This window comes from Parambassis ranga, chromosome 3 (genome assembly GCF_900634625.1).
Source record: "Parambassis ranga chromosome 3, fParRan2.1, whole genome shotgun sequence".
NCBI lineage: Eukaryota > Metazoa > Chordata > Actinopteri > Ambassidae > Parambassis > Parambassis ranga.
The window spans coordinates 11007798-11031483 of record NC_041024.1 but is presented as its reverse complement, the minus strand read 5'-3'; the positions used below and the strand labels follow the sequence as shown (position 1 = coordinate 11031483).

The 23686-nt window shown below is 39.5% G+C and overlaps 3 protein-coding genes across 11 annotated transcripts in view; 1 reads left to right on the top strand and 2 right to left on the bottom strand.

Moving 5' to 3' along the window:
• plekha7b (pleckstrin homology domain containing, family A member 7b) overlaps window positions 1-7551 on the bottom strand; it is an 80671-nt gene extending 73120 nt beyond the window's left edge. For all 7 annotated transcript variants that reach the window (XM_028402509.1, XM_028402504.1, XM_028402506.1 and 4 more), the window contains exons 1-3: window positions 7432-7551; window positions 7253-7329; window positions 7057-7114 (exon numbers count right to left, since the gene is read on the bottom strand). In XM_028402509.1, coding sequence (XP_028258310.1) covers window positions 7057-7114; window positions 7253-7329; window positions 7432-7514 — 218 coding nt within the window. In that variant the 5' untranslated portion in view covers window positions 7515-7551. The remainder of the gene's footprint in view (window positions 1-7056; window positions 7115-7252; window positions 7330-7431) is intronic.
• Window positions 7552-11301: 3750 nt separating this feature from the next.
• nucb2a (nucleobindin 2a) lies at window positions 11302-16986 on the top strand. Its single transcript, XM_028401425.1, has 13 exons — window positions 11302-11427; window positions 11804-11944; window positions 12493-12600; window positions 12730-12856; window positions 12973-13076; window positions 13642-13827; window positions 13940-14030; window positions 14116-14174; window positions 14254-14346; window positions 14457-14546; window positions 14664-14834; window positions 14969-15029; window positions 15127-16986. Exons 1-13 carry the CDS (start codon window positions 11404-11406, stop codon window positions 15354-15356), a joined length of 1485 nt encoding a protein of 494 aa, XP_028257226.1. The 5' UTR covers window positions 11302-11403; the 3' UTR covers window positions 15357-16986.
• Window positions 16987-17206: 220 nt separating this feature from the next.
• Window positions 17207-23124, bottom strand: caprin1a (cell cycle associated protein 1a). Of its 3 annotated transcripts, none has more exons than XM_028401422.1 (17): window positions 22952-23124; window positions 21840-21974; window positions 21617-21679; window positions 21411-21497; window positions 20854-21095; window positions 20620-20702; window positions 20163-20318; window positions 20021-20073; window positions 19837-19920; window positions 19583-19744; window positions 19385-19493; window positions 19196-19257; window positions 18793-18924; window positions 18389-18548; window positions 18090-18278; window positions 17891-17997; window positions 17207-17806 (listed from the first exon to the last, which is right to left on the bottom strand). In XM_028401422.1, the coding sequence occupies exons 2-17, from the start codon at window positions 21972-21974 to the stop codon at window positions 17720-17722; spliced, it is 1911 nt and encodes a 636-aa protein (XP_028257223.1). In that variant the 5' UTR covers window positions 22952-23124; the 3' UTR covers window positions 17207-17719. The 3 variants fall into 3 exon arrangements, with proteins under 3 accessions (XP_028257223.1, XP_028257224.1, XP_028257225.1); XM_028401423.1 differs by having other exon boundaries at window positions 18793-18897; XM_028401424.1 differs by lacking the exon at window positions 18793-18924.
• Between the last annotated feature and the right edge of the window lie 562 nt (window positions 23125-23686).

Here is a 23686-nt window from a genome sequence, read left to right as displayed (position 1 = left end):
TGGAAAACAGTAAAAGCCTTTGAAACAGTATACAGCTCAAATTTAAGCTGCCTTCATATTGGTCATTATGTTGTTAGGCTCGTTCACTGCATCATCCATCTTTCACCTGCTAACCAATCACATCTCACCGCTCTGGTGAGATGTGGGACCTGCTTCTCTCTGCAGTGGCTCCAGTCACACTCAGGCTCTGACAGAATGCGGCAGAAAGAACTATCATCTGAATTCAATTATAAGGATATACAAACTTTTCTCCAGAGAAGCAGCGGAAATAACTCAAGTGCAGAGCATCCTTCTCTAACCACATGACAGAATGAACAGAGAAAAAAACATCAAAAATATACCTTTATCCTACATCACATATTCAGATTTTTGGCAGATTTTTGGCATTCAAATTCAAATTCAACCCATCACATTATATTACAGCCACACAAATCATAATAATATTGCTACAAAAAACACAGAAAGACATAACAAGTTTCACTATGACAATATCATTAAACCAGTGTTACCTTGTCTCAACCTGCCTCTCCTCTTTCTCGAAACCAAGAATCTCAGGCTCAGCAGACACATCTGTTTCATGATCAGTCCGCTTGCTGAGGGGCAGACAGCTGCAGCAGCAGGTCCCCATCCCGACTCGGGCATCTCCCCCGTCCTGCTTCTGCTCTGACTCCTGCTGCTCCAGCCCTGACTTCTCAACCTGCTCAAACTGTCTGGACAGTAAATGACTCATTCTAGAAAATGTCTATCATCACACAGAGCACACCTCAGCTCCTAATGTATTCATTCATTGCAGCGTCCTGGGTTAAATACTGCAAGTCCAATCTAAGGCCTGATGGAAAGCTTCCTTTCGATTCTGCAGCACAAACATCCAGTGTACCAGACACTAAATCTACTCTTTGTTTTCACCATATTAATTCAGTTCACTGCTTCATCCTCCAACTGTGTTTGTAGGCTGAACAGTGAGTATTGTTTAACTGTCACAAGCCTCGTAATAAGTCAATGTGATATTGACAACAAAGCCTTGTTTATAAAAAATACTGTGACCTCAAGTGAGGGTTCAGGCCGCCTCACATGCAAGAAGGCCAGACAGATGCATTAACATGGAAGGATTCCGACATAATACAAGGACGTACTGATAATGACAGCCCATTTACAACCTCTGACATAATTCTAATGTCAATTTTCTGCACCGGCTGTGAACACTGTAGCTATCTTCACTGAATTAATCCTTCATGCTTCAGCAAGGTTGTGTCTGTATGTGGGAAATGTAGATGCAAAGACTGACAAAAGAACAGTAAATGATATTGTGCCAGTTTTACCTTGAAATGTCTTCACGCCTGTTCAGTCAGTGTTCTGCGTTTTGTGAAAAACTAGGACCAAGGTCTAGATACCATAAATTATCATTTTATTTTTCTCTTAGCTTGTATGAACAAAATGCATGACAGTAACGCCTCAGTAAACACTTAGAATACACTTAGTCTGACCTGCAAGTAGAAATTGAAGAAGTCACTATTACTCAGTTCAGGTAATGTAATAATTACATATCATTTATAAATATATCATTTATAAATAAATTTGTGTATTTGGATTTTGACTGATCAATCGCAGCATTTTATACTTTACTATTGAAAACAATGTTGCTAAATGTGGTAAATTTAATTTTAAAGGACTATTTCACATAAAATTGTCCATTTCTTTAGCAAATAGCCATGTATTAAGCAGGACATCATGCCACGTACTATATAATTTAACCTACATACAGTATATCAAGTATCTGAGTAATAATGATAATGTTAATTCCAAATATTTAATATATATAATATATAAAACATGACAATTGAATGAATAAGGAAGACTGCTGAGACTTTTTATCTTCTTCTTCTTCTTCTTAGATTAGATTTGTTGGAGAAAAACATCTCAACCAACAAAGGCAGATTCAGATCAACTATCGATTTAAAAAATGAAGACAACATTTTTCCAGTAAATGCTCCCATCATGCTCACCCACAGTCTGTGTGGTCTAGTTTATATGCCTTGGTGTAAACAGCTTTACTTTGCTGTAGAGTTCAACAGTAAATAGATTCAGCAATTCAAAGGTGCTTGTACTACACTGAAAGTGATGCTATCAGTAACAAGAAATATCATGTCCTCAGTGCTCTGCGGCACAATATAGAGACCTTAACAATGATGGCTGATACTTATGGACAAGAAAGTACAAGAGAAGCATCTGTATGGACACAATTTCTCACAATAATCACGCTCCAAATGGCAGTGAAAATAGCAGAGGCTGAGATGAACCCAAGTTAGAGGGCAGGACTGCACACCTGCACTTTATAAATATGTAATGAATATTTGCACACATGTTGTAGAGCAGTGGGTGTGACGGCATCTTATTAAGTGGAACATCTGGATGAATCTAATCACATATCCAGTATCATCAAAATCTTCCGGGCCTAGTTGATACATGCTTGCTACTTACATACTCACATAAATAGGACAGTAAATTTATGCCTATCGATTTAGACTTACTGAGTTTTAATTTTACCTTAAGTATACACAGAGGACGGTTTAACTATAATGTTACCCTCAGCTCATCCTTGCTGAACCAAAGAGCTTTCCTTTGATTTGTATTCACAGATGTGTTTTCAGTCTTTCTTCATTACCTCCCAATGCATTTTCAAACAACGTCCCTTTATAATCAGTTCCCTATACAAATATAAGGTTTAAATTAGAGGTAAAGTTCTGAGCCTTAATCTGTGCACTGACTATCTCTGAAAGAGGAAAAGGTTTGACCTTGTCACTGGAGAGTTTTTGCTGCTTCTTTTAGAAGAAAAACTAAACAAAAAACTCTACTGTCTTCCTGCCTCAGCTGAAGGGAGGAACAGCAGGGAGAACACTTTAAAAGCGATGCTTGTCAAACAAAACTCATCTCTCAAATCCACTGTGGTTAAGTTGTCTCACACAAAACAGTCCTGCACGACAAAAAAAACACCAGAAGTTTTAGGTAACTTTTAAAAGTTTGAAAGTTAAGGCCAATTGCCAAAGGTACAGTCTGACACTTGGAAAAAGTACACTATGTGACATATATTTCTTGACAGATCAAAGAGGTAACCTTTACAGATATCTCTCAAATAAACTGGATAGGAAAAGGTTGTTAGAAGAACCTTGAGGTTAGTTTTACTCCATCGCTTTTTTTTGGCAATGATGTTTTGGACTCAGCAATGAGGCATAGATTTGACGTGTTTGCAGAAAAATAAAGCTTCATTAAACCAGCCATAAGATAATGGCCCATTGGGACAATACACTTCTTTTTTATCTCCTGTTAAACATGCTGCTTGATAACTCCCAAAACACCCCAGGGCTAATTAACTCTCGCTGCCCTGGTCAAAATATTCAGATGTGCAAAAAATACAAGCACAAGCTAAAAAAACATAATAAAAAGCAGGACAACATTAAGATAAATGATCATCAGAAATCATCAGAAAGAAAGAAAGCAATGAAGTTGAGAGATACTGAGTCCACAAAACTGGTTGATAGGTTAGTCAATATTTACTTGTTTACCCAAATTCTGTTCAGTTGGACAACTGCTGATGTTGCTTTAAAAAGTGCTACATCAGTGGTGTTTTTGGCAGGTTAAGTGCATTCATTTACAATTCATTAAGTTTAATGAGGCAACCTGATAAAATATAGTCAGTTCCCCATGGCTGGTTCAGTTAATATGCAGAGGTTTTTAATAGACTGGTTAAGGAAATCCGCCTTTAGTTGACCTACATCCTTTCAAGTTGACTTCAGCCCTGGTCGGGTAAACCTTTTTTTTTGGTGTGAACTTTTTTGTGTGATTTTTTGTGTAGATATCAAACACTTCTTCCTGGACTGTCCCACAGCATTGTATGCCCATTCAACAATGTGAACTGTGTCCTCGACAGGACACCATTGTACTTCGGTAGGGTCATTTTTTCCCCTCAGGGAGCTATAGAATTGCACATTTCCTATGCTCTGTGAGTGCCAGTGATGTGGATGAAGGTAAACCTAACTGAAGTCAGTTTCCCCCCAGCTTTTACTAGAAATTACTTGATAGAATTTCTTGATGAATATGAGATTAGACTATTTAGTTTTCATTTACTTAAGATCAGCACCTTTCAGACATGCAGACCTACAACACGGACCTCTTCCATCTGTACTATGATCTTCTGGGACTGAAATGGGATGATTCTGGAAGACGATTTTCAAACTGGGTTACTTCCATGGAGATTTGCCAAAAGTATGACAGCCAGACTCACTCTATTTCAATCTGCTGCCACGGATGACAACACACCTTACACATTAGTTCTCACAATCTTCTGTGCATTCCACACTTTGGCCAATTGTTTACCATTGTACCAACTTAAATGTCGCCTAAACTATGTTATGACAAAGTGCTGATAAACTCTCAGAGCCTTTCTATAAACCGAACATAAGTGACCATTGATCAGATAGCTAAGGTCTGCAGCCCGCAGGCTGACACACGGTGAGGTGTAAATAAATGTGAGTTTTTGCCACAGCCGCAGTGTCTGAACAATTCCTCCTTTGTACTTCAACTTAGCTCAATTCCTCCATCAACACACAACAAATCTACCGAGCGTTGTCATGGCAGCACCATTCGGACTTCAGTATACTTGAGCTTATTGACGTATACTTCCTGGACAGTCAAGAGATAAGAAGCTGTGCTAAAGAAGTTATCCAGTTTAAAAACAGCAGCAAAAAAAATACAACTCACCTAAATTAAACATTTTACAGGCTATCAACCAGAAAAATAATACTTGTGTTGATTAAAATGGTTTGAAATGTGGCCACCGTCCAAATTTCCCCTCTCCAACCTTTTTTAATGTGATTTTAAGGTATAATCCCATTGAGTCAGAGCAATCTTTAGTGTCTTCAGGGTTTGAGCCAAGAAACATTAATAACAAAAGCATATCTTAAGCCAAGGCTGTTAAGATAATTTTTGATAGTAGGCTGCTTTTAACGATTAATCTGCCATACCAACACATGTCTTGTCTCAACAGTGTCACAGTAATAAATTAACCAGGTCTGTGTACTCACTCTAAAAGCTTAATCAGATGAGTGCTAACGTAAAAGCCAGGTAAGCTGGACAGAAGCATTTTTAATCAATTATTCTGCCAGTTTATGGGATTAATAAATATTTTGTATATTAAGTGACATGAACTTCTAAAATATATAATGTACCGGTATGTGTATAAATTCCGACAGACCACGGTGAGTTTTCAGGCTATAATGTGTGACAAAGAAAAGCACAAAATCCTCCCATCTGAACTGTTAAAAAAAACAGCAATTATTAAACTAAAATTACTATTTAGTTATCAACATACTTGCACATGAAGCTGATAAATCTATCCTTCACTACAAGCCACATTTCCTGTAGTACCCACTGGACAGATACAGAGACCTGGCATTACCTGTGCCTGCAATAAATCAAACAAACCAACAGACATAAAGTCCTTCACAATGGAAAAATGACAGCTCACTGTCAACAAAGAATAAAAAAGTGCTGCGCTCATTACAAGCTGTACGCCAATCAGATGTTTCTCTCAGCAATTAAAACACGCAACGTGGGACTTCATAGTCACATGGTTAATTAAACAAACACCAATATGAGAACCAATACACACAGAAAGATGTGAAGTGCTGCTCAGAATAAGCTGAATGGTAGAATAGAGCAGAGGCTTGTTCCTGTACACTGTTTGACTCTAAGAAAAAAAAACAGGATCTGTCCACAGAGCCAACCGGGCAACCATCTAATTTCAGAGCCTTGACATTTAGGCAGCCATACATTACAAAACTTCAATGTGGTATTGTTCTTGCTTCTTTCACAAAAAGTGAGTGAATGAAGGAAGCACAAAGGCTGCCTTGATACTGTACACAATATGTGTCAGCGACAACAAATTTCTTAGCTGAAACCTTTTCATGTGTTGTTTAAAGCTCTTTTTTTAGTGTATCTGTTGTGTGCAGTGCAATCTGTCAGAACTCTTGGAATATGTTTAACCAGTGTTACCAATAGTAATTCTGAATGTAACAGCTGCAGGCCGGTGTCTGCAGAGGCTTTTGTTGTGAACTGCAGCTATGTGGATGCTACTCTCTCCATACAGGCCCTCTGTCTGGAATAAATGGGGCAAACTAAAAGGGGTAGTCCTGTCATAGCTCTTAGACTTTAAACAAGCTACAGTGGGAGGAGATAATAGCCGGGCTACCATCACCCCATTTTTATGCACATTTGGAAGTATTACATGAGAAACGTGAGATGGAAACACCGAAATTTGAAAAAAATAGGTTTGTGCGGGTGCTTAAGATAGATAGATAGATAGATAGATAGATAGATAGATAGATAGATAGATAGATAGATAGATAGATAGATAGATTATCATTTATGCATGGTCCAGATCCAGATGCCTGATGTACATCTATGGCATAATGCACCGCAGATGGAAGAGCAAACTAAGGCACACCCACACCGGGAAAAAAAAAATCAGACAGCTTCTGTCATACTTTTTTGTTTTTAACGTGAAAACTTCACAGCGCAGTGTGACTTTGAAAATTCTGTCCTCCCTGCTTCAATAATGCAATCATGCCATACATCTCTGTCACCACATAGTCACACCCCTCTCCTGCAACCTTTACAGTCTCTCTCTCTCTCTCTCACTCATGCACTGCCACACACACACACACCATGGCTGTACACCTATCTAATGGAGAGAGTGGAGGTCCTGCATGGAGGATGTGAGGAGAATTTTAATAGGCTTCTTCCTGTCCTGCAAGGCTCTGCCACCTTCCATGCACACTGCAGGCAGAGATAATTGGTTTCACCTATATCCAATGGGACTGCTGTGTGTTAATCCAAATGTTGATGTGTCTCTCGGGTCATTTGTTAAGTGCATGCTTTTTGGATAAATTAGCGCAAACGTGTTAGCACAAACATGTGAAAGCAGCATGGTGACAGAAAGGAAATCCACTTCACGTCAAAACAGCAACCAACGAGCAAACATGTGCAACAACGCGCACTCACTTGATGAAGTAGCTGGCTCCTTCTTCCGTAAAGCCCTCTTCCCATCCTCTGGGCAAATCTACAACATGAACAACAACAACACACTGAACGACCCGCCACAGACAGAAAGCACACCGCAGCAAACACACACACACACACACTTAAAAACACAGCAAAGGGAAATGTTTCCAGGCAAATCAGATCATTTGTCGCGTACCTGACCGGATCATATGTCCCGAGTTTACAGGTTCACCCGTGCGTGGATGTAGCCAAGTAGTGCTGTGACTTTTATCACTGCAAGAAAGACACCTGTTACTTAACGATAATAAAAAAACAACAAAAACATCCACAACGCCTTGTAAAGTCAACCAGCGTGCAACAGTGAAAGCCGCTCACTTAATAAAGAAGACGCGGCCATCCCTACAAACTCCATACGACCAGTGGTCAGGTAGGGTGTCCCGTCCGAGAGGTGCCGCCATGATCTCTCCTCTCCGGCTCGGCTCGTCCCCCCTCTCCCTCTCCCTCTCCCTCTCTGCCCTTTCTCTCCGCAGACTTTTCCCAGGAAGCCCACATAATACCACCGCTAGGGCTGCATAGTTTTTTTTAAAGGGGAAGAATACCAAAGTGAGCAACACACTCCCGGCAGGACTCAGTGCGGAGCAGCCTAAAACCCACTTCAGATTTCTGCAACGCAGTAATGAAGTCCAGGCTGCTGGGTGTCGACTTTTAGACTTTTAGAAATAATATGAAATGAATGAAAGCACATGACCGTCTGGGACATCATGTCAATGACTTTTCGCACATATATAGACAAGTGGCATAAAATGTCATGGAATAAGATTTTATGTAAATAAATGATCACTTTATGTTTTTTCTAATGGATGTGCCATCAGATCTCATTTCATCATTTGTCACAATATGAGTAGAGGTCAGTCCCTGAGAGATGTGCACACTTGTGAATCAGCATCTGTAATTAGACAAAATGGCAGAAAACCTTTAGGTATACAAAAACACAACATTGTGCATCAATGAGAAAATGATTAGTCACAATTATGAGATTTTATATATTATATTGAAGCACATATATCTATGAGATGTCATAGAATGAGCTGTGATTATACCATGTTGAGGTAATGTGTGAAAAATATTGACAATAAACCAACAACCTTGAAACCACAGACAGTAGTTTTCGAGGTGAATAGTATTGTTATCAGACCATGTATTAATGTATTAGTGTGAAAGTCACAACCAAGGATAAAGTCATATAAGGGATTTCCTGGTTCAGCAAGGTGATGCTTTGGTCTTGAAACAAAGTTACAGTAAACAAGAAAAACTATCAAATATTTATCTTTCAATTCAATTTTCTTGGCTTTGCAATAACACCAAAGTAACAGTAGGCCACATAAAGTGGTATTATATTATGAAAAAGATGTGTGGATGCGTGCTCCGGAAGCCTTAAAATAAGTTTGCCAGCCTCACATCACCTTCATTGCAGTCACTGTTTGAGGACGGGAAGCCTTTTCTGACCATGACACATTAGAATAATGCTTACACTGCATCAAACAGACCTGCCCAAATTACCACTACTGTCCATAAATTTCACTTGGGCTGTGTCAGATCAGGCAGTGTTCAAAGTCACAGTAGTGTTGGCTTAGTCTCCTGAGTGTTAAGCATCATGAGTGCTGTTAAATATAATTATTACTATAGAGGAATGGAGTATCACACAGATATAACAGACTAAATGAGAAAATCATGCTGCATTTTGGGAAACTGTAGCTCTGCATTAGAGGGTTGGAGACCTGTGACAGCCGCAACCCTGTCTAGAATAATCAATAATACTACCAATAAATCCATTTTGGTGTCACTTGTTGTGTATTCTTCAAACAATCAGCAAAACGACCAGCAGAGTGGCGAGAACACTGCGGTGTAATCATCTCACAGCTGCACTCAGTTGCTGTTATTTGACCTTGCTGTGATTTATCATCATCGCAGCTACACAGACATCCATTTACACATACTAATTTACACACATAGTAGTTGCTGCACCGTCCAGTGCAGCTCTGCAGTATATGGACCCTCCGCTGCTGCTGCTGCTGAATCCTGCCTCTTGGCTGCCTCTGGCTCACAATGCAGCAAGGTGACTCAATGTTATTGTCTTCTCCTCAGAGAGCCTCCTCCTGCTGAATCACAGAAAGGTGCAGAAAATGAAACAGAGATTCTCTTTGTCTGACTTTCAGCTTTACAGATACCTTGGATCTTAAATTATCTAGCAGAGGTCCACAGTGGAAATCAATATGATCTTTTTGCAATTGCTTTTCCCCACCCTTAATGTGGGCAGAGTGAATAAGTGGGCACAGGTGTCTCAAAGGATCTGAATTATTAACACACAGTGTATGGATGTTGTTTAGACAGTAGCCTCTTTGTTCATTATGCGGCACATTTAATCATCGTATAGCTGTTGATTAAAAAGAAGTGCTGATCTTCCCATCTGCTTTCTTTCATTTTTCCATTCTAGTAGTTATCATCTAAGACATTGATTAATTGCCTTCCAGCTCACTGAACTATTACACTGACATCTATAGGGCAGGAATGTTATATTTAGTCATAAGCTCATATCCACACAAAATTAGGTTCACTGTCCTGGTTTTTGAGCAAAGTTTTGATTATAATATTGTTTCTGATTTTTGGCTTTTTGGTCCTTTGATTTTAAACCAGCCTAAATGTTTTGGCCTGCTGACAGTTAATAAACAAAAGAATATTCATTAACTTAGAGTGCATGCAATAATTGACATGGGCTGCATGTGTGGTCTGGTATTAGATTTGTTATAAGGCATTGTACATCACTTGAGTATTTACATGTTTTGTAATAACTGGAATATAAATTTGTGAGGTAGGGACATAAATGTGATGATAGCTCTATGGTCTAGTTGGGGGAACAACTTTTTTACTAAATCAGTTTTTCAATCCTCTCAATCCCCAAAACACACACACACTACTCATCCAGCTGTCTGAGTGATGGCCGTTATGTTACAGTAGCGCCCTCCTCTGGAGAGATGATGTCACTACACGTGGGTCTAATGATACTATACTGTACTGTGTCAGTTGTATGGCTGCCACATCTCCAGTTCCACAATGGTTGTTAACTCAGTCTGTGATTTTACAAACTGGTTGTGTTACATTGTGCTACAATGACAATCAATGTATTAAACACATGACAACACAAGTATACCAGTAAAGTGACTTTGAAGGAATGCCTCCATAACAACTGAATTTTAATCAGCCTATTTGAAGATGAGTGAATTGAAAGGAGTCTGACCATCTGTAAGCGCTGCTCAGGTTCCATGTAGGATCTCCCCATGAGGTTTGGGACTAGTTCTGGGTTTAGAGGTGAACTTGGAACCATAAATCACAAACTGCAGCTCTCTGTGCTAAATAAAAGCTGACAGTTTATGGGACTGTGCATGTTGTTTTTTTGTTTTGTTTTGTCTTTTTTAATAAGTTCAGACTGACAAAGAAGTACACAGAAGTGTCCCACAATTGGTTGCGTAGACTCTAAGGCCTTAATCCATTTTTCCAATCTCGGCTGACGTGAGGCGTAGAGCCTCAAGTGAGACATTTCCGTAATAGTCTCAGAGAGTCAAATTCATCAAACATTGAACCAAAACTCTGTGACCTTCCTAACCCTAACCCTAGCTGTAACCCTAAACCTAATGCAGAGCTAGGGTTAGCATCTCGGCCGTCGTGAGACATAGAGCCTCAAGTGAGGCATTTCAGTAATGGTCTCAGTGAGCCGAATGCATGCCAATAAAGTAAATACTTACTAAAATTATATATTATAGGATAAATAATAAAATATAACAACATCAACAACAACAACATGTGGGACACAGGTCACAAGTCACTTTATTGTGGTGTGTATTTGTTTTCCAAGGTTTTCACATGGTTTGAATTGTTTGCATTTTGAGTATTATACTTTGTCAGCTGAAACAAACCAACAAACCTTCAGTATAAGTGTTTGAGAACCGCGGCCCACAAGAGCTACAGCGCCACCTGCTGTAAAAATGAACGAAATAAAAATAAAGATTCGTTTAATTTAGTGTTCGAAAGTAAAAGATGAGTTACAGAGTCGAACTTCCCAACACTAGCGTGTAACCAGGAGTTGGTTGTCCGTGTTTATATAGTCCTCACATGGCACCGCCTACCTGCTCCTTCGTCATCTCGCCACGTACGATTCAATGCAACCTAACTTGCTAAACCGTTTGAAAGAGGGCCGAAATGACCAATCGGACGACTGTTCTCATGAACACAGCCCACCGTACTAGCTAGCAAGCTAGCTGCCGACATCTCTCCAGCTGAGAGGAAGAGAAGATGAGGTCCAGGATTCATAATAAAGTAAGTATTACAGTGACACACCTATGGTGTTCTTTCCTGGAACTGTTAATATCACGTTTAGTGTCATGTCAGTGATATTACCGCACAGACTAACCGCATACTGTCACCTCGAGTTTTCATGCGAAGCACTTATTAGCCAAATCTGTCAGCGGCAAGGCTAAAGCTAGTATCAACAGCTTCCTCTGGAGCTTAGTAGCTAGCAACTAATGTACAGGCTATGGAAGCTATAAGAGACCAGCTTTGAATGAGACCAGATGAGGAACCTGGACACAACACGGGGTCTTACACATGGACACGCTGACTGTTTACCTTCACATTCTGTAAAGTGTAAATTTAACTGTAACTACCATAATACTGTTTTAATTGTTCCTTCCAGATGTGTTGTAGCCGGGCCCTTCTGACCGGCTGGGCTCTACTGCTGGTCCAGCTGCTTTGTTTAGAGGCAGTTCCCATCAGTATAGACAAGACAAAAGTTAAAGTGCCAGAGAAAACGCCTGAAGAGCCACCAGCAAGTGTGGTAATAAATACATCTGCACATAAAAATAAATATTCAAGTAATGTTTTCTTTTGTTTCAGGCAGTGTAAAATTATGAGCCTTGGTTTGGGTATATGTTTTCCATCTGATGCAGTAAATAACCTGATCAAAACATAGATACTAGCTATCTTCTGTTATAGAAGTTAAGCTGTTGTCTGCACTTTGTTATAGCTAGAGAAAACCATCCTTTGTTATTAGGTAATAAATGGGTGTTATTTAACCAGAGCTGGAGTGTAGCAATTTGCAGACCACAGTAACAGTTTATACATGACTAAACTTGTCATTTCTGCATCAGTCTGAATCTGAAGAGGATATTGTTATGTTGGTCAACAGCAAATGCATGTAAGCAGCATGTAAGCAAAATAGTTTGCTACAAAGAATTAAGCTCATTCTTTATTAGCATATAAAAAGCTGGTGATATTAAATGTTAATACACAATGTAACATATTTAATCTGATGATCACCACAGGATTACTTAAGTATAATGCATGGATTTTCACAAGTGACATTTTGTTTGTTGTGATTTCCAGGACACTGGACTCCACTATGACCGCTACCTGCGAGAAGTCATTGATTTTCTAGAGAAAGATCAACATTTTAGAGAAAAGCTTCACAATACAGACATGGAGGACATTAAGGTATTTTGCTTTTCATTTGTGTATCACAGTGGCATAATGTTTCCGTCCGCGTGAATTTAGTGTTAGCAAATCATTACTCTTCCTTGTAAAGTGTTGCACTAATTTTTGCATAAATTATTTGCAATATAGCAAGGAAAGCTGGCCAAAGAGCTGGACTTTGTCAGCCATCATGTCAGAACAAAACTAGATGAGTTAAAGAGGCAGGAAGTAAACCGACTTCGGACCCTGATTAAGGCCAAACAAGACATTGAAGGAGGTAGTGGCATGTCATACACTATATTATATATGGTTATATATATGTTTGAAGTAAAGATACTCCAAATAAACTGTTGAGAAAATAAATGCTGTTTGTCAAATGTATCCCTTGAATAGACAGGACAGTGGACCACCAAGCTCTGCTAAAGCAGTTTGAGTACCTGAACCACATGAATCCACACACATTTGAAGTGGATGATCTGGATCGACTCATCAAATCGGTAAGCCTCATTGCTGCTTCTTGTTGCCTTTGAGCTTCGTCATAGGAAATGTACAAAAAAGAGGCTTTAGAGAAAAGTTGTGTCTTTGCACAGTGATCTGGAGCCATAGAGATATGGAAAACAAGTCTCTTTAATTTTTTTTTGCATTCACTTAGGTGCCTTTCATAGAATATTTCCTGTGCCACTGACTGCCACACACCAATTGTGAATATTTTCACCTGCATGTTTAGCACTCAGAGAGGCAAACACTGCTACTTATTGCATCAGCAGGTCTGGCACATCCAGATGCTGCTTTCTGTACTTCAGACATTGACTTTTGCGATAAGCTCTCAAACGACATTTTCTTTTTTTCTACTTCTGCGTGAATGCAACTCCACACTCTTGCATCAGGTTGTTAGCAAACTAAAACAAGAGAAATACTAAACACTGAATTGTGATTCAGCTTGTATAAATCTTTCCAGGTAGGCCAACAACAGAGAACATAAAAGTTTGGAAGTGCGGCTTTGCGTCAGTTGTAACAAAGTAAAGGCAGTTAAGCCTTTTATATGTTTTCAATTGCATGCAGGCCACTAAGGATCTGGAAAACTATGACAAAGAGAGACACGAGGAGTTCAAGAAGTATGAAATGATGAAAGAGCATGACAGGCGTGAACACCTGAAAACACTGGATGATGATGATAGAAAGAAGGAGGAGGAGCACTATGAGGAGATGAGGAAGAAGCATGCTGACCATCCGAAGGTTAACCACCCGGTAAATGATTTAGGAGTATATTTGTATTTTCTGGCATTTCCTAAATAGTAGGAATCTTCAGCAGTGGTTTTAAACTGTTTTTACGATGCATTTTTTTTTCTTCATGTGATAGGGAAGCCAGAATCAATTGAAGGAAGTGTGGGAAGAAGCCGATGGCTTAGATCCTGAGGATTTTGACCCTAAAACCTTTTTCAACCTGCATGGTAAGATCCCTACCAACCAAATAGTAAGCATGTCATTCAATTTTACAAAGTACATTTTGTCAGATGTATAATGCTTATAACACAGATACCAATGGAGACGGGTTCTTTGATGAACAGGAGCTGGAGGCATTGTTCACCAAAGAGGTAAAGTCCTTACATCTGATTTATTGGTAAAGGTTTATTAACTGGTCTTTGCACTGACTGTTGGCCTCTGTGATTTCAGCTGGAAAAAATTTATGACCCCACCAACGAAGAGGATGATATGGTGGAGATGGAGGAAGAGAGGCTACGTATGAGAGAGCATGTTATGAATGAGGTACAGCAAGTTGACTCGGGCTCGTTTTCATGGTCAACCATGTTTATCTGTTACCTAGACCTTCTTATTGGCTCTATAGATAAAGCTCACTGCTCATGTCTTCTTTATAGGTTGATTCTAACAAAGACAGACTGGTGTCTTTAGATGAGTTTTTGGTTGCTACAAAGAAAAAGGAATTCTTGGAGCCAGATAGCTGGGAGGTGAGACATGATTTATGACACTTTATCATGATGATTGTTTAGAACAATTAAAAAATGTATGTGTCAAAAGATGCAGGACTGTAATGAGCAGTGTCTCATTTACTTTGTCATGTTCAGACTTTGGAGCAGAACCAGGTTTATACAGATGAGGAGATGAAGGAGTTTGAGGAGCATCTCACTCAGCAAGAACAGGATCTCAACCAGAAGGCCGTTGACCTCCAAAAACAGAGGGAGGAGCTTGAGAAACAGCAGGAACAGCTTAATGCACAGAAAATGGAGCTACAGCAGGTAAGTAGAGGTACACCAGATCTACAGTGAGTGTGGAAAGGTGACTCTGATCTGACACGACAGACATTTCACTTAACACTAAACTATCTACATAAACTGGGCACGTTTAAGAAATATTTAAATCATCATTGCAGGCAGTTGAGCATATGGAACGGCTTAGGTCACAGAAAGTAGATCCACCTCCAGAGGTTCACAGTGAGTGTTGATTACACCATTATCCTGTATTTTGTTTGAAGTTGTTTGGTTTTAAAGACTTGAAAACTGACTATGTAAACATGGCTCTTTGTTACAGTTGAAGGAAATGCCATCCCAGAAATAAATGCAGTTGACAACCAGTTGCATTTTGAACAAGATGCCCAAGCACCAGGGCATCAACCTTTACCACAGGATCCTCAACATACATCTCAGGAACACCATGAGCAACAAAATCAAGACCTGCCCCAGCAAGGTCTACCCCAGACACACCAGGATCTACCACCAGGTCATCAAGAAGTTGCACAAGGCCAGCATAACCTGCCATAACAATGCTGACAACAATCCAGAACCAGACTTTTGCAGCATCTCCACTCCTATGTACAGAGGAACAGTCCCATCTCAGTAAAAGGCCTCCTTAACCAGCATGACCAGTATTTGGGTTTTTGCAGTACACTTGAAGTGAAGGAGAATGGCACAAAAGGAATCCCTGTCATCCCTGAATTACAACAGAAATATCACCTGACGTGGACTAGCTCCCTAAAATGTTTGTACTTTCAAGGACTTGGTTTTATCACATTTGATCAGGATTGTTTTGGTAATACAGTCATACATAGTTTTTCCCCTTTTTTTGCATTTTGATGATCAAGACACCTGCAAAACTAAATTACATGTATGACATGGTGATGTGTTTTAATAGACTGTATCAGATATTTCAGAAACTGAGGTCAAGAAACATTTTAGATTTTACATCATTACATGAAGAGTCTACAAAAGCTGAAGGTACACTAAGGCAGATGTAAACCATTTCTGTCACCTCCAACTGCCTCCATGACAAAACATACAGTCTTTTACCCAGATACATAGGGTCAGGTTGTTCAGTCCGTCTGTGTATATTTCTACTTTCTACTTTTGCTACATGATAAATGGTGATTTTGTTCACCGTTGCACTCTGTTATCTACCGTTAAATATCATTTTTCACGTGTACAGTCTCGAAACTGAAACTATGTGCTCTGCCTATAAAGATATGGCACATAATTCAGATTTTGGGTCTACACTGCTGCTGCTGTCTTGTATTTTGCTAAAATAAAGGTGCTAGATTGTTAACACAGAAAGTGAAATCCCCCCAGAAAACAGACTACAATCACAAGTCTCACAGAATCTTCTATGGACAGTGTAGATGTGTGCTTCTGGAAATAACTTGTTAATTGTTAAACAGGGAGAGTGAGCAAAGGATGGATCTCTGAAATTACACATTTGTTTTGTTACACAATAGAATGGGCATTTCTGTTTTAGTTTTTCATGCACATATGTGTATGTTCCACGTTTATTTATAAGTTGGATCATAATTGATCATGATTTTAAATTGGTGGTACAACATTGATTTTCAATTAAGGTGTACTTTTACAGTAATCATCTGCATCTAAGAGTATTTGTTTAAACAACTATGGCAATGGATTTTCTTACAAGACATTAAGGGATAAAGCTTTGAATGGCAATGAGCTAAGTCTGATCACAAAATCTGTCGGGTGTGATCTGAAAGCCTGTCGGATCTGTGTCAAGTGCATTTCTTGGTCAAACATATTTGTCCTTACAAATTGCTGGTTTGGAGTTGTTGTGCTGATCAGGTAGATTTTTCCATGCAGTATTGTTGTTCCTTCTGGCTTGCAGACTGTTGCCATGGCAAACAGGTGTTTATGGCTTATTTTTACGTTTGCATCAAGCGAGAGAACATCTCTGCCTTACTGTGGTTTCATATTATACATTTAGAAAAGTTTTCTCTCTTTTTTTGCTGTGTCATTTGTTTTTTTTTTGCGTGCCATGTGTTCCTTTGGAACAACACTGCATTATAATTTGCACAAAACGTACAGGTGGTGTTTCTGATTGCTTGCTGCTGGATAAAAGTCATTTGACAAAGCTGTACACCTCAGTTTGAGATAATAAAACGGTTGACCTTTTCTTTTGTCCTACACATCTGATAACATTTCCACCTTATTTTTTTAAATAATGATTTTCAAGTGATGTGGCAGTCCTTTAGACAAACCTTGAATGGCGTGTACTTCTTATTGTCTAATTACTGGCAGTCTTATTGTCTTAAGTTTGTCCCATCCCATGTAACCAAATATGCCATTTCTAAACATACAAAATCAAAACAGAAAAAAAAATTAGTCTCATAAACTTAAGGTAATAGGACACAACTTTATTGAAACAGTCATAACCAATAACATCAGTGTACAAAGAGGTGATGGCGCAAGAGGTGACAGAGGGCTAAAAAAAATTAAAATGCCTTTGTGAAACTAATACGATTGAAAATAAATCGTGGCTGACAGCACGGGGCAGAGGAAAATCATTCTCATGGAATCAGATCGAAAGTGGCAGGGTATTTTTTGCATTTATTTTGTACAAAAAATAAATTAATGAAATCTTTCAAGTTTACAGGAATATCTATTTGTTGTTTTAACATCACACAGACTTGCTGATAATCCTACATGGTCGTGAAGTTCAGCATTTTGTGTTAAAATGTTAAGAGGATCAAGACAGACCAAAGCAGACTGACTGATAAGTAGGCCAGGAGTTAAAAAAATAAGATTACCAATGAGAAACAAAACCTTGTTATAAAAGTGAGCTGGGGAAAACACATTCAAAATCCTGAATGTTCAACGTGGCGCAACATAACGGTTCTTGGAATCCTTTAGGATCGCATTGCTTGAGCGTTACCTCGGGACAAACCTCGAGGGCCCTGGGCAGCTCCTCGCTTGTAGCCTTGCTGATATCCCTCCTTGAAGAAACATTACAAATATATTACCCGTCTGATAAATTTGAAAAGACAAATTCAAAGCAGTGACTAACATGAGTCTCTTACCCGCTGGTAGGTATTGTTGGAATAGTCCCGAGAGGCGTTAAATTGGGTTTGACCATAGCCACTGCTGGGAGCATTTGAGAAAGGAGGACGGTAGCTTTCATATCCCCCTGATGACAAAGGAGGACAGTATTAATGATAAAGATACTGAACTGAAGCCACGTGATTATTGTATTTTTATGGAACTGTTTAACACCAATACCTCTAAATCCATTGGAGGAGCCTCGATATCCGTTCATCATGCCTCGGGCATTCCTGGGCCCTCCCCTGGGTACTGCCCTGCTGTTGTAAAAGGACTGGCCAGACTGTCCAAATCCAGCACCTGAAGAGGGATCTTCATGGCCTACTACTGAGGCCATGACCTGATCCTGGGGCTGGAACCCACCTACAACTGAACAGAAATGAGACAGGAGACTTTAAAAGTCTGCATTTAAGTGTTTACTTTAAAAAAGTTACGAAAGCTTCAGTTTTTCTTTTGCTTTTTACAGAAGTACCCATTACCTGACTGTAATCTTTCCTGTGGGATGTCAGGCTGGTCTACAGTACTCTCTGATTGGCTGCTAAAGCCCTGCCCATAGCCACCAGGATATTGGTTGGGCTGCTTCAGAGGGTCAGCTTGGCTGTCAGTGGTTGGAGGTACAGGTGCATTCATGTTAAAAACCTGCAAAAGGAACAGAGGGGTTTTCTGTATTTGTGTTTGTACTAAAACAATACCTTGTGCTTATTTTGTAGTTCTGAGAAGTCGGTTTTATTCTAGTACAAAAAGGTTGTTGCCTGTTTTAAATGGGGCACCAATTGTCAACCTGTTCCGCTCATACTAACAAAACACAGGAGCCTGATATATTCCAACAAAATAATCATCTTTACTGTTGGCATTGTTAAATGGACCGAGACGGAAAGCGTACCGCTTGCACAGACTGGAAAGGTGCTGCGTTGACATTGATGCCTCCAGTGTGGGTGGGTTTGGAGACAGGTGGGAAGGCAGAGGACAGTGAACATGGGGCGGGAGACTGTTCAGATGACAGAGACATTAAGGCCTGGGTTGGAATTTGGAAGGCAAGGAATGGGCAGAGGTCAGAGGGAGAGTTGGGATCTCTTAGTCTGCACCTAAATGCTCCCTTCTACAGTAGACTGAAATACTAAAAAGAATAAGTCTGTCATACACAGTGGGTATCATGACACACAATTTACACAATACAAGAAATACCTGTACTACTCTTGCTATTCAGTAGTTGCACCACTTTTTCAGGCAGCACAAAAGAACCAAGTCTCAACACACATTTGCTGCTGTGCTTTCACTCTACTTACTTGTGAGGATTCTTGTGGTCCAGACACTGTAGATGTTTGAGGGAGTCTGGACTCTGGGTGGACTGTAGTGAAAGAAAATAAGACAAACTCTTCACTGCTGCACTGCATGCGAGGATCATATGCCCACAAAAACAGTGACCAGCCAGGAAGTCAATTGTTCAGAGTAAGAGTAAATTAACTGGCACTCACTTGAAGGGCCGCCCATCTGCTGCAGGTCCACAGTCTGCACAGGTTTCATTGGCTGAGCAGACACAATAGCCGGGTCCAGAGCTTGGCCATCAAACTCCAACACAGAGTCCTACAAGAACCAAAAAATATGTCTGGGTCATGGCTACAATCACCCTCTCTGAGGAGCAAGACATCACGGTGCATGCTTAGCCCCTTCACCTGCATGAAGTTGTATGTCCCTTGCATTTGGGCCATCAGGTCTTGCACCACCTGCTTCCTGGCCATTGGGTCTGCAGGAGGAGAGGCAGTGACTTGGTTCACAGTAATGCTTGGTTCTGGAGTCAGGTTGGCTGGGGCCTGATGTTGAAGGGAATTCACCATCTGTTTAACACATGACAAGCACATTAAAGAACCGATAAATACTATTACAACAAATATGCTTTGAGGCATTAAAGACTAAAGTGATACAGCACCTGAGCCTCCACAGTCCACTCCTCTACTTGGTCTTTTTCTGTACTACTGTATGTAGTTTCTGGAATGAACTGTCTGTTGACAAACTGTAACACAAGTAAATATAGTAAAAATGTGACATTTGTGACAACAAAAAAAATCCACTGGTTTGTGATTTCATGAAACGCTTCAAAAGAAAAGTCTCACCTCTGTAGTTTCCACTTTAATTGGCTCTGGGTATTTTTCATTGGCTAGTCCTTCTGGAAAAACAGCAAAAAAGTCTTCTGGGTCAGATATACACATACAGTATATGTACTACATAAGACATATCTATTGATGTGTTATTTACCAGGTTCTGATGGCTGCTCCCCAGCCTTAGAGTCAGCCACCACAGTCTGCTCCGCCTGTTCCTCTTCATCCTCACATGTTCCATTCTGATGAGTTTGCGCTCTGTCAAAGTAACCACTCGACAGCACTTTGTCCAAAGTCTCCTTCAGTGTCTTGTCTGAAACAAAAATAGAAGTCAGAAAATAATGGCCTAATTATACACAATGCCTTACTTCAGTATTTCTGTTAAAGAACTGTGGCATGTTTTCTGAGATGCCTGGAACAAACTATGGTATTTTGTATCAGACTACAGTGTACCTTTGAGTATTGGTATCATGATGATATCCCTTTTTAAGGGCAATAATAACACATATTTTACTGTTTGCAGTACTTCATGTGAAAATATTTGATACATAAAACTATTCATGCCATTTATTTGTTAATAAAGCATTTTTGTGGTGGCCAACGTCTTAACTTACATGTGGTCCCCACCACAGGCTTGTCTCGACCTTCAAGCAGTTCCCACAAGTGTAAAGAGGCTTCTTCGTATTGGTCAGTCAACCTGCAAATCACACGACAGGATAAATGCACAGTGTACAATAGTAGCCATCTTTTTTTAGTATTTTTCCTTGAAACAGTGAATATCTTTTACATATTTGAGCTGTAATACAAATGCTACTGAAAATGCTACTGAAAATCACAGGCAGCCATACCTGACGTCATAGTTCCTATCAGGTCCCACCAATTTGTAAAACTCATCCAGGGATGTGAAGTCAGCATCACTGAGCAAAGGTGAACCAGAGGTATCAGGCCGTTTAAGGTCCTGCCTGACGCTGTCATCTCCCAACTGATCCAGTAGGTACTGAAGCTCCAAAACCGTCTTCAGCCGCCGTTGTTCCATTTCTTCCCGCTGTAGCTGTTCCCGTCTTGCAGACTTCTTCACTGCTTTTTGAACCTGATCAAAACACAATGACAGGTGCATTTAGTTTCACATGGTGTCCTTAAATTATAATCCTGTAAAGTTTCAAAAACACAAAGGTAGACAATTTTAAAGAACACCAACAATTGATAATAAATCACTTTTATGTTTGTTGGTAACCAAGCAAAGTCTTAGTATAGAACTAGCTTTTGCAAATACAAATGAACTACAATAATGTAGGAATTTTATATAAACACGGCCTCTAAATGTTACTAACAAGGTATACTAGTACAGATAAAATAAATGAACAATTTTATCAGCAAATTCAAGAAACACAAAAACTGTACCCACCTCCTGGCCCAATGCCAAGAAGTTCTTTTGCAACTCTCGACCAAACTCAAGGTTGTTGGTGATCTCTTGATACTTTGTCAAAGCCTCCTTCATGCACATCATGGAGAAAAAGAAAGTACGTGTGTGTCATTCAAATACACGCTTAACACATTAATAAAACAGGGCACTGTAATATAAAAGGATATGAATACAAGCATGTGGATTACCAGCTGATCCTGATTTAGTCTCTCTCCTTTATCTTTCCTTGCCTGGTAGTCATCGAGTTTAGACTGTAAGAGAATTGAAAAACATGACATGTTATATAGTAACTAAGACAGATTAATTTTTATTTAATAAATAAAAAACACTTACATCGCACACATCCTGCAACCCACTTTGCATTCAATAATTTAATGATCTAACAACACATTCTGACAAAACCATAGATACCTTTTTCTTTTCCATATTGCGGACCTTCTTGTCAAGCACACCAAGAAACTGCTTCATGGCCTCAGATGGACTTCCATTTCCCAGGTCTGGAAAGGCAGACTGGAAAGCATTGTTGCCGACTGTTGCTGAAGGCATCTTGAAAGGAGATATGTGTTATATACGTTAAAAGATTTAACTACATGTACTATACATTTGGGGTAATGCAGGGTGTATAAACAGACTTCTACTATAAAGCTACTATAATGGCATAAGGTGTATGTTGCCATGTCATGTTTGATGACATCAACCACTCTTATGCTGTGGGTACCCGAGATTCAAATTACGTGTCGTTAAATGATATGTTTTAAACATGACACTGCTTTGCTTATAATCAAAATAATAAACACAACACAATGAGAGAGTGAAAGTGACAACTTGCCAACTAGCTCATACAAATCCACTAGGCTTTTATTTGGGCTAAGAAGCTCATAAACCCGATTAAGGATGCCCTGAGATACAGTACATGTTTGCTAAATTGTTGGATATTACTTAGTGTGCGTGTGTGTAGTTAGGATGGGAAATATGCGGAAAGACGCCTAATTTATTCTATGAAAGAAAGTTGAAAATGAGAAAGTCGGCCTTCACTTCAAAGTTGAAAATCTGACCGTTAGCTCCCTTAGAGATACCGGCTAACATTCCTGCTAGCAATACGCAATTAACATTATGTCGCATGATGTGGTAAAGTCATATTTTGGCTTTGTTTGCAATATTAAGTGTTTGACTTGTACTAGGTTAGCTAGCTGCACCATATTATTTTAATAAGCGCAGTTCTCTGTTCCTAATCTCTCCGTCCCATTGTGTTAGCTGATAGCATGCTCGGTAACGAGCTGTAGCCAATACTCCGGGTTAACCGGATGTCAGTTAAAACTCATACTGAAATCGATTAAAAAACAGTTATACATAGAAAAATAACCATCATTCTACGTCGTTTAGCATTAACAATGAAAAACAAAGAGCACCTCTGAATCCCGCGACAACTCGTGTGCGGTCGTCTCGAGTAACAGACTATACAGACGATATACAAAACAAAATCAGGGTGGTCATTTGATGTTGATGTAGCATGCATCCCATACCTTTATACTCTTTGTCTTCAAAGAGATTTCCTTTTATTGTGTTTAACGTTTGCCGTGTAACGTTAAATGCAGTTCGTTTCTTTTACTTTAAGTGGTGTTTTTTCTAGAAGGATGCTCAAGCTCACACCGGCCAATGGCTGACTAGCTGCTGCTGCTGCTGAGCTAATGGTAATGGCTACAAGGACCCCTCTAGTAGTCTAAAGACTGCCTGACTGTAAAAACAGAAAATTAAAAGACTCGCTCTCGTTACTACTGCTGTTTGGCCCTAGAACTCTACCGTTGACAGTAATGTATTTATTTCGTTGAGTTTGTTTTGCTCTTCGAAAAAACAATTTTATGTAATGTATATAATTTTTTTTCGTGCTATCATCAAGTCAATTCGCTGGCAAGTTTAATGAATATGAAGATAGTCAGACCACAAAAACTGCTCATTGTAATATCAAAAACTGAACACAAGATGGCGCATGTGTCTTGTTATAATTGCAGATTAGACTGACACTTAATGGATAAACACACACACACACACACACACCGTTTCTTCTGCTGTCTCAAACCGTCCTCCAATGTGTGGAGTGTGGTGTCGAGAAAAGTAATTATTCTTCACATCAGTTTTCCTTGCAAACATGTTCCTTAGTAGTAGCCTACCTGTTGAAATAATGGAACTAAAAGCAGCAAGTTAAATACAGCAGAACTACACAATGTTTTCTAATTGATAAGCAGCCTGTCAAACTGTCA

What these genes read in the sequence shown, in the direction of transcription:
- nucb2a (XM_028401425.1), top strand. Translation starts at nt 11,404, where the DNA reads ATGAGGTCCAGGATTCATAATAAA. An exon ending in CAAACAAGACATTGAAGGAG is followed by an intron (nt 12,857 to 12,972) that starts GTAGTGGCATGT and finishes TCCCTTGAATAG; the next exon opens with ACAGGACAGTGGACCACCAA. An exon ending in TGGATCGACTCATCAAATCG is followed by an intron (nt 13,077 to 13,641) that starts GTAAGCCTCATT and finishes AATTGCATGCAG; the next exon opens with GCCACTAAGGATCTGGAAAA.
- caprin1a (XM_028401422.1), bottom strand. Translation starts at nt 21,974, where the DNA reads ATGCCTTCAGCAACAGTCGGCAACAATGCTTTCCAGTCTGCCTTTCCA. An exon ending in TTAAAGTGGAAACTACAGAG is followed by an intron (nt 19,921 to 20,020) that starts GTGAGACTTTTC and finishes CTTGTGTTACAG; the next exon opens with TTTGTCAACAGACAGTTCAT. An exon ending in AGTGGACTGTGGAGGCTCAG is followed by an intron (nt 19,745 to 19,836) that starts GTGCTGTATCAC and finishes TGTGTTAAACAG; the next exon opens with ATGGTGAATTCCCTTCAACA.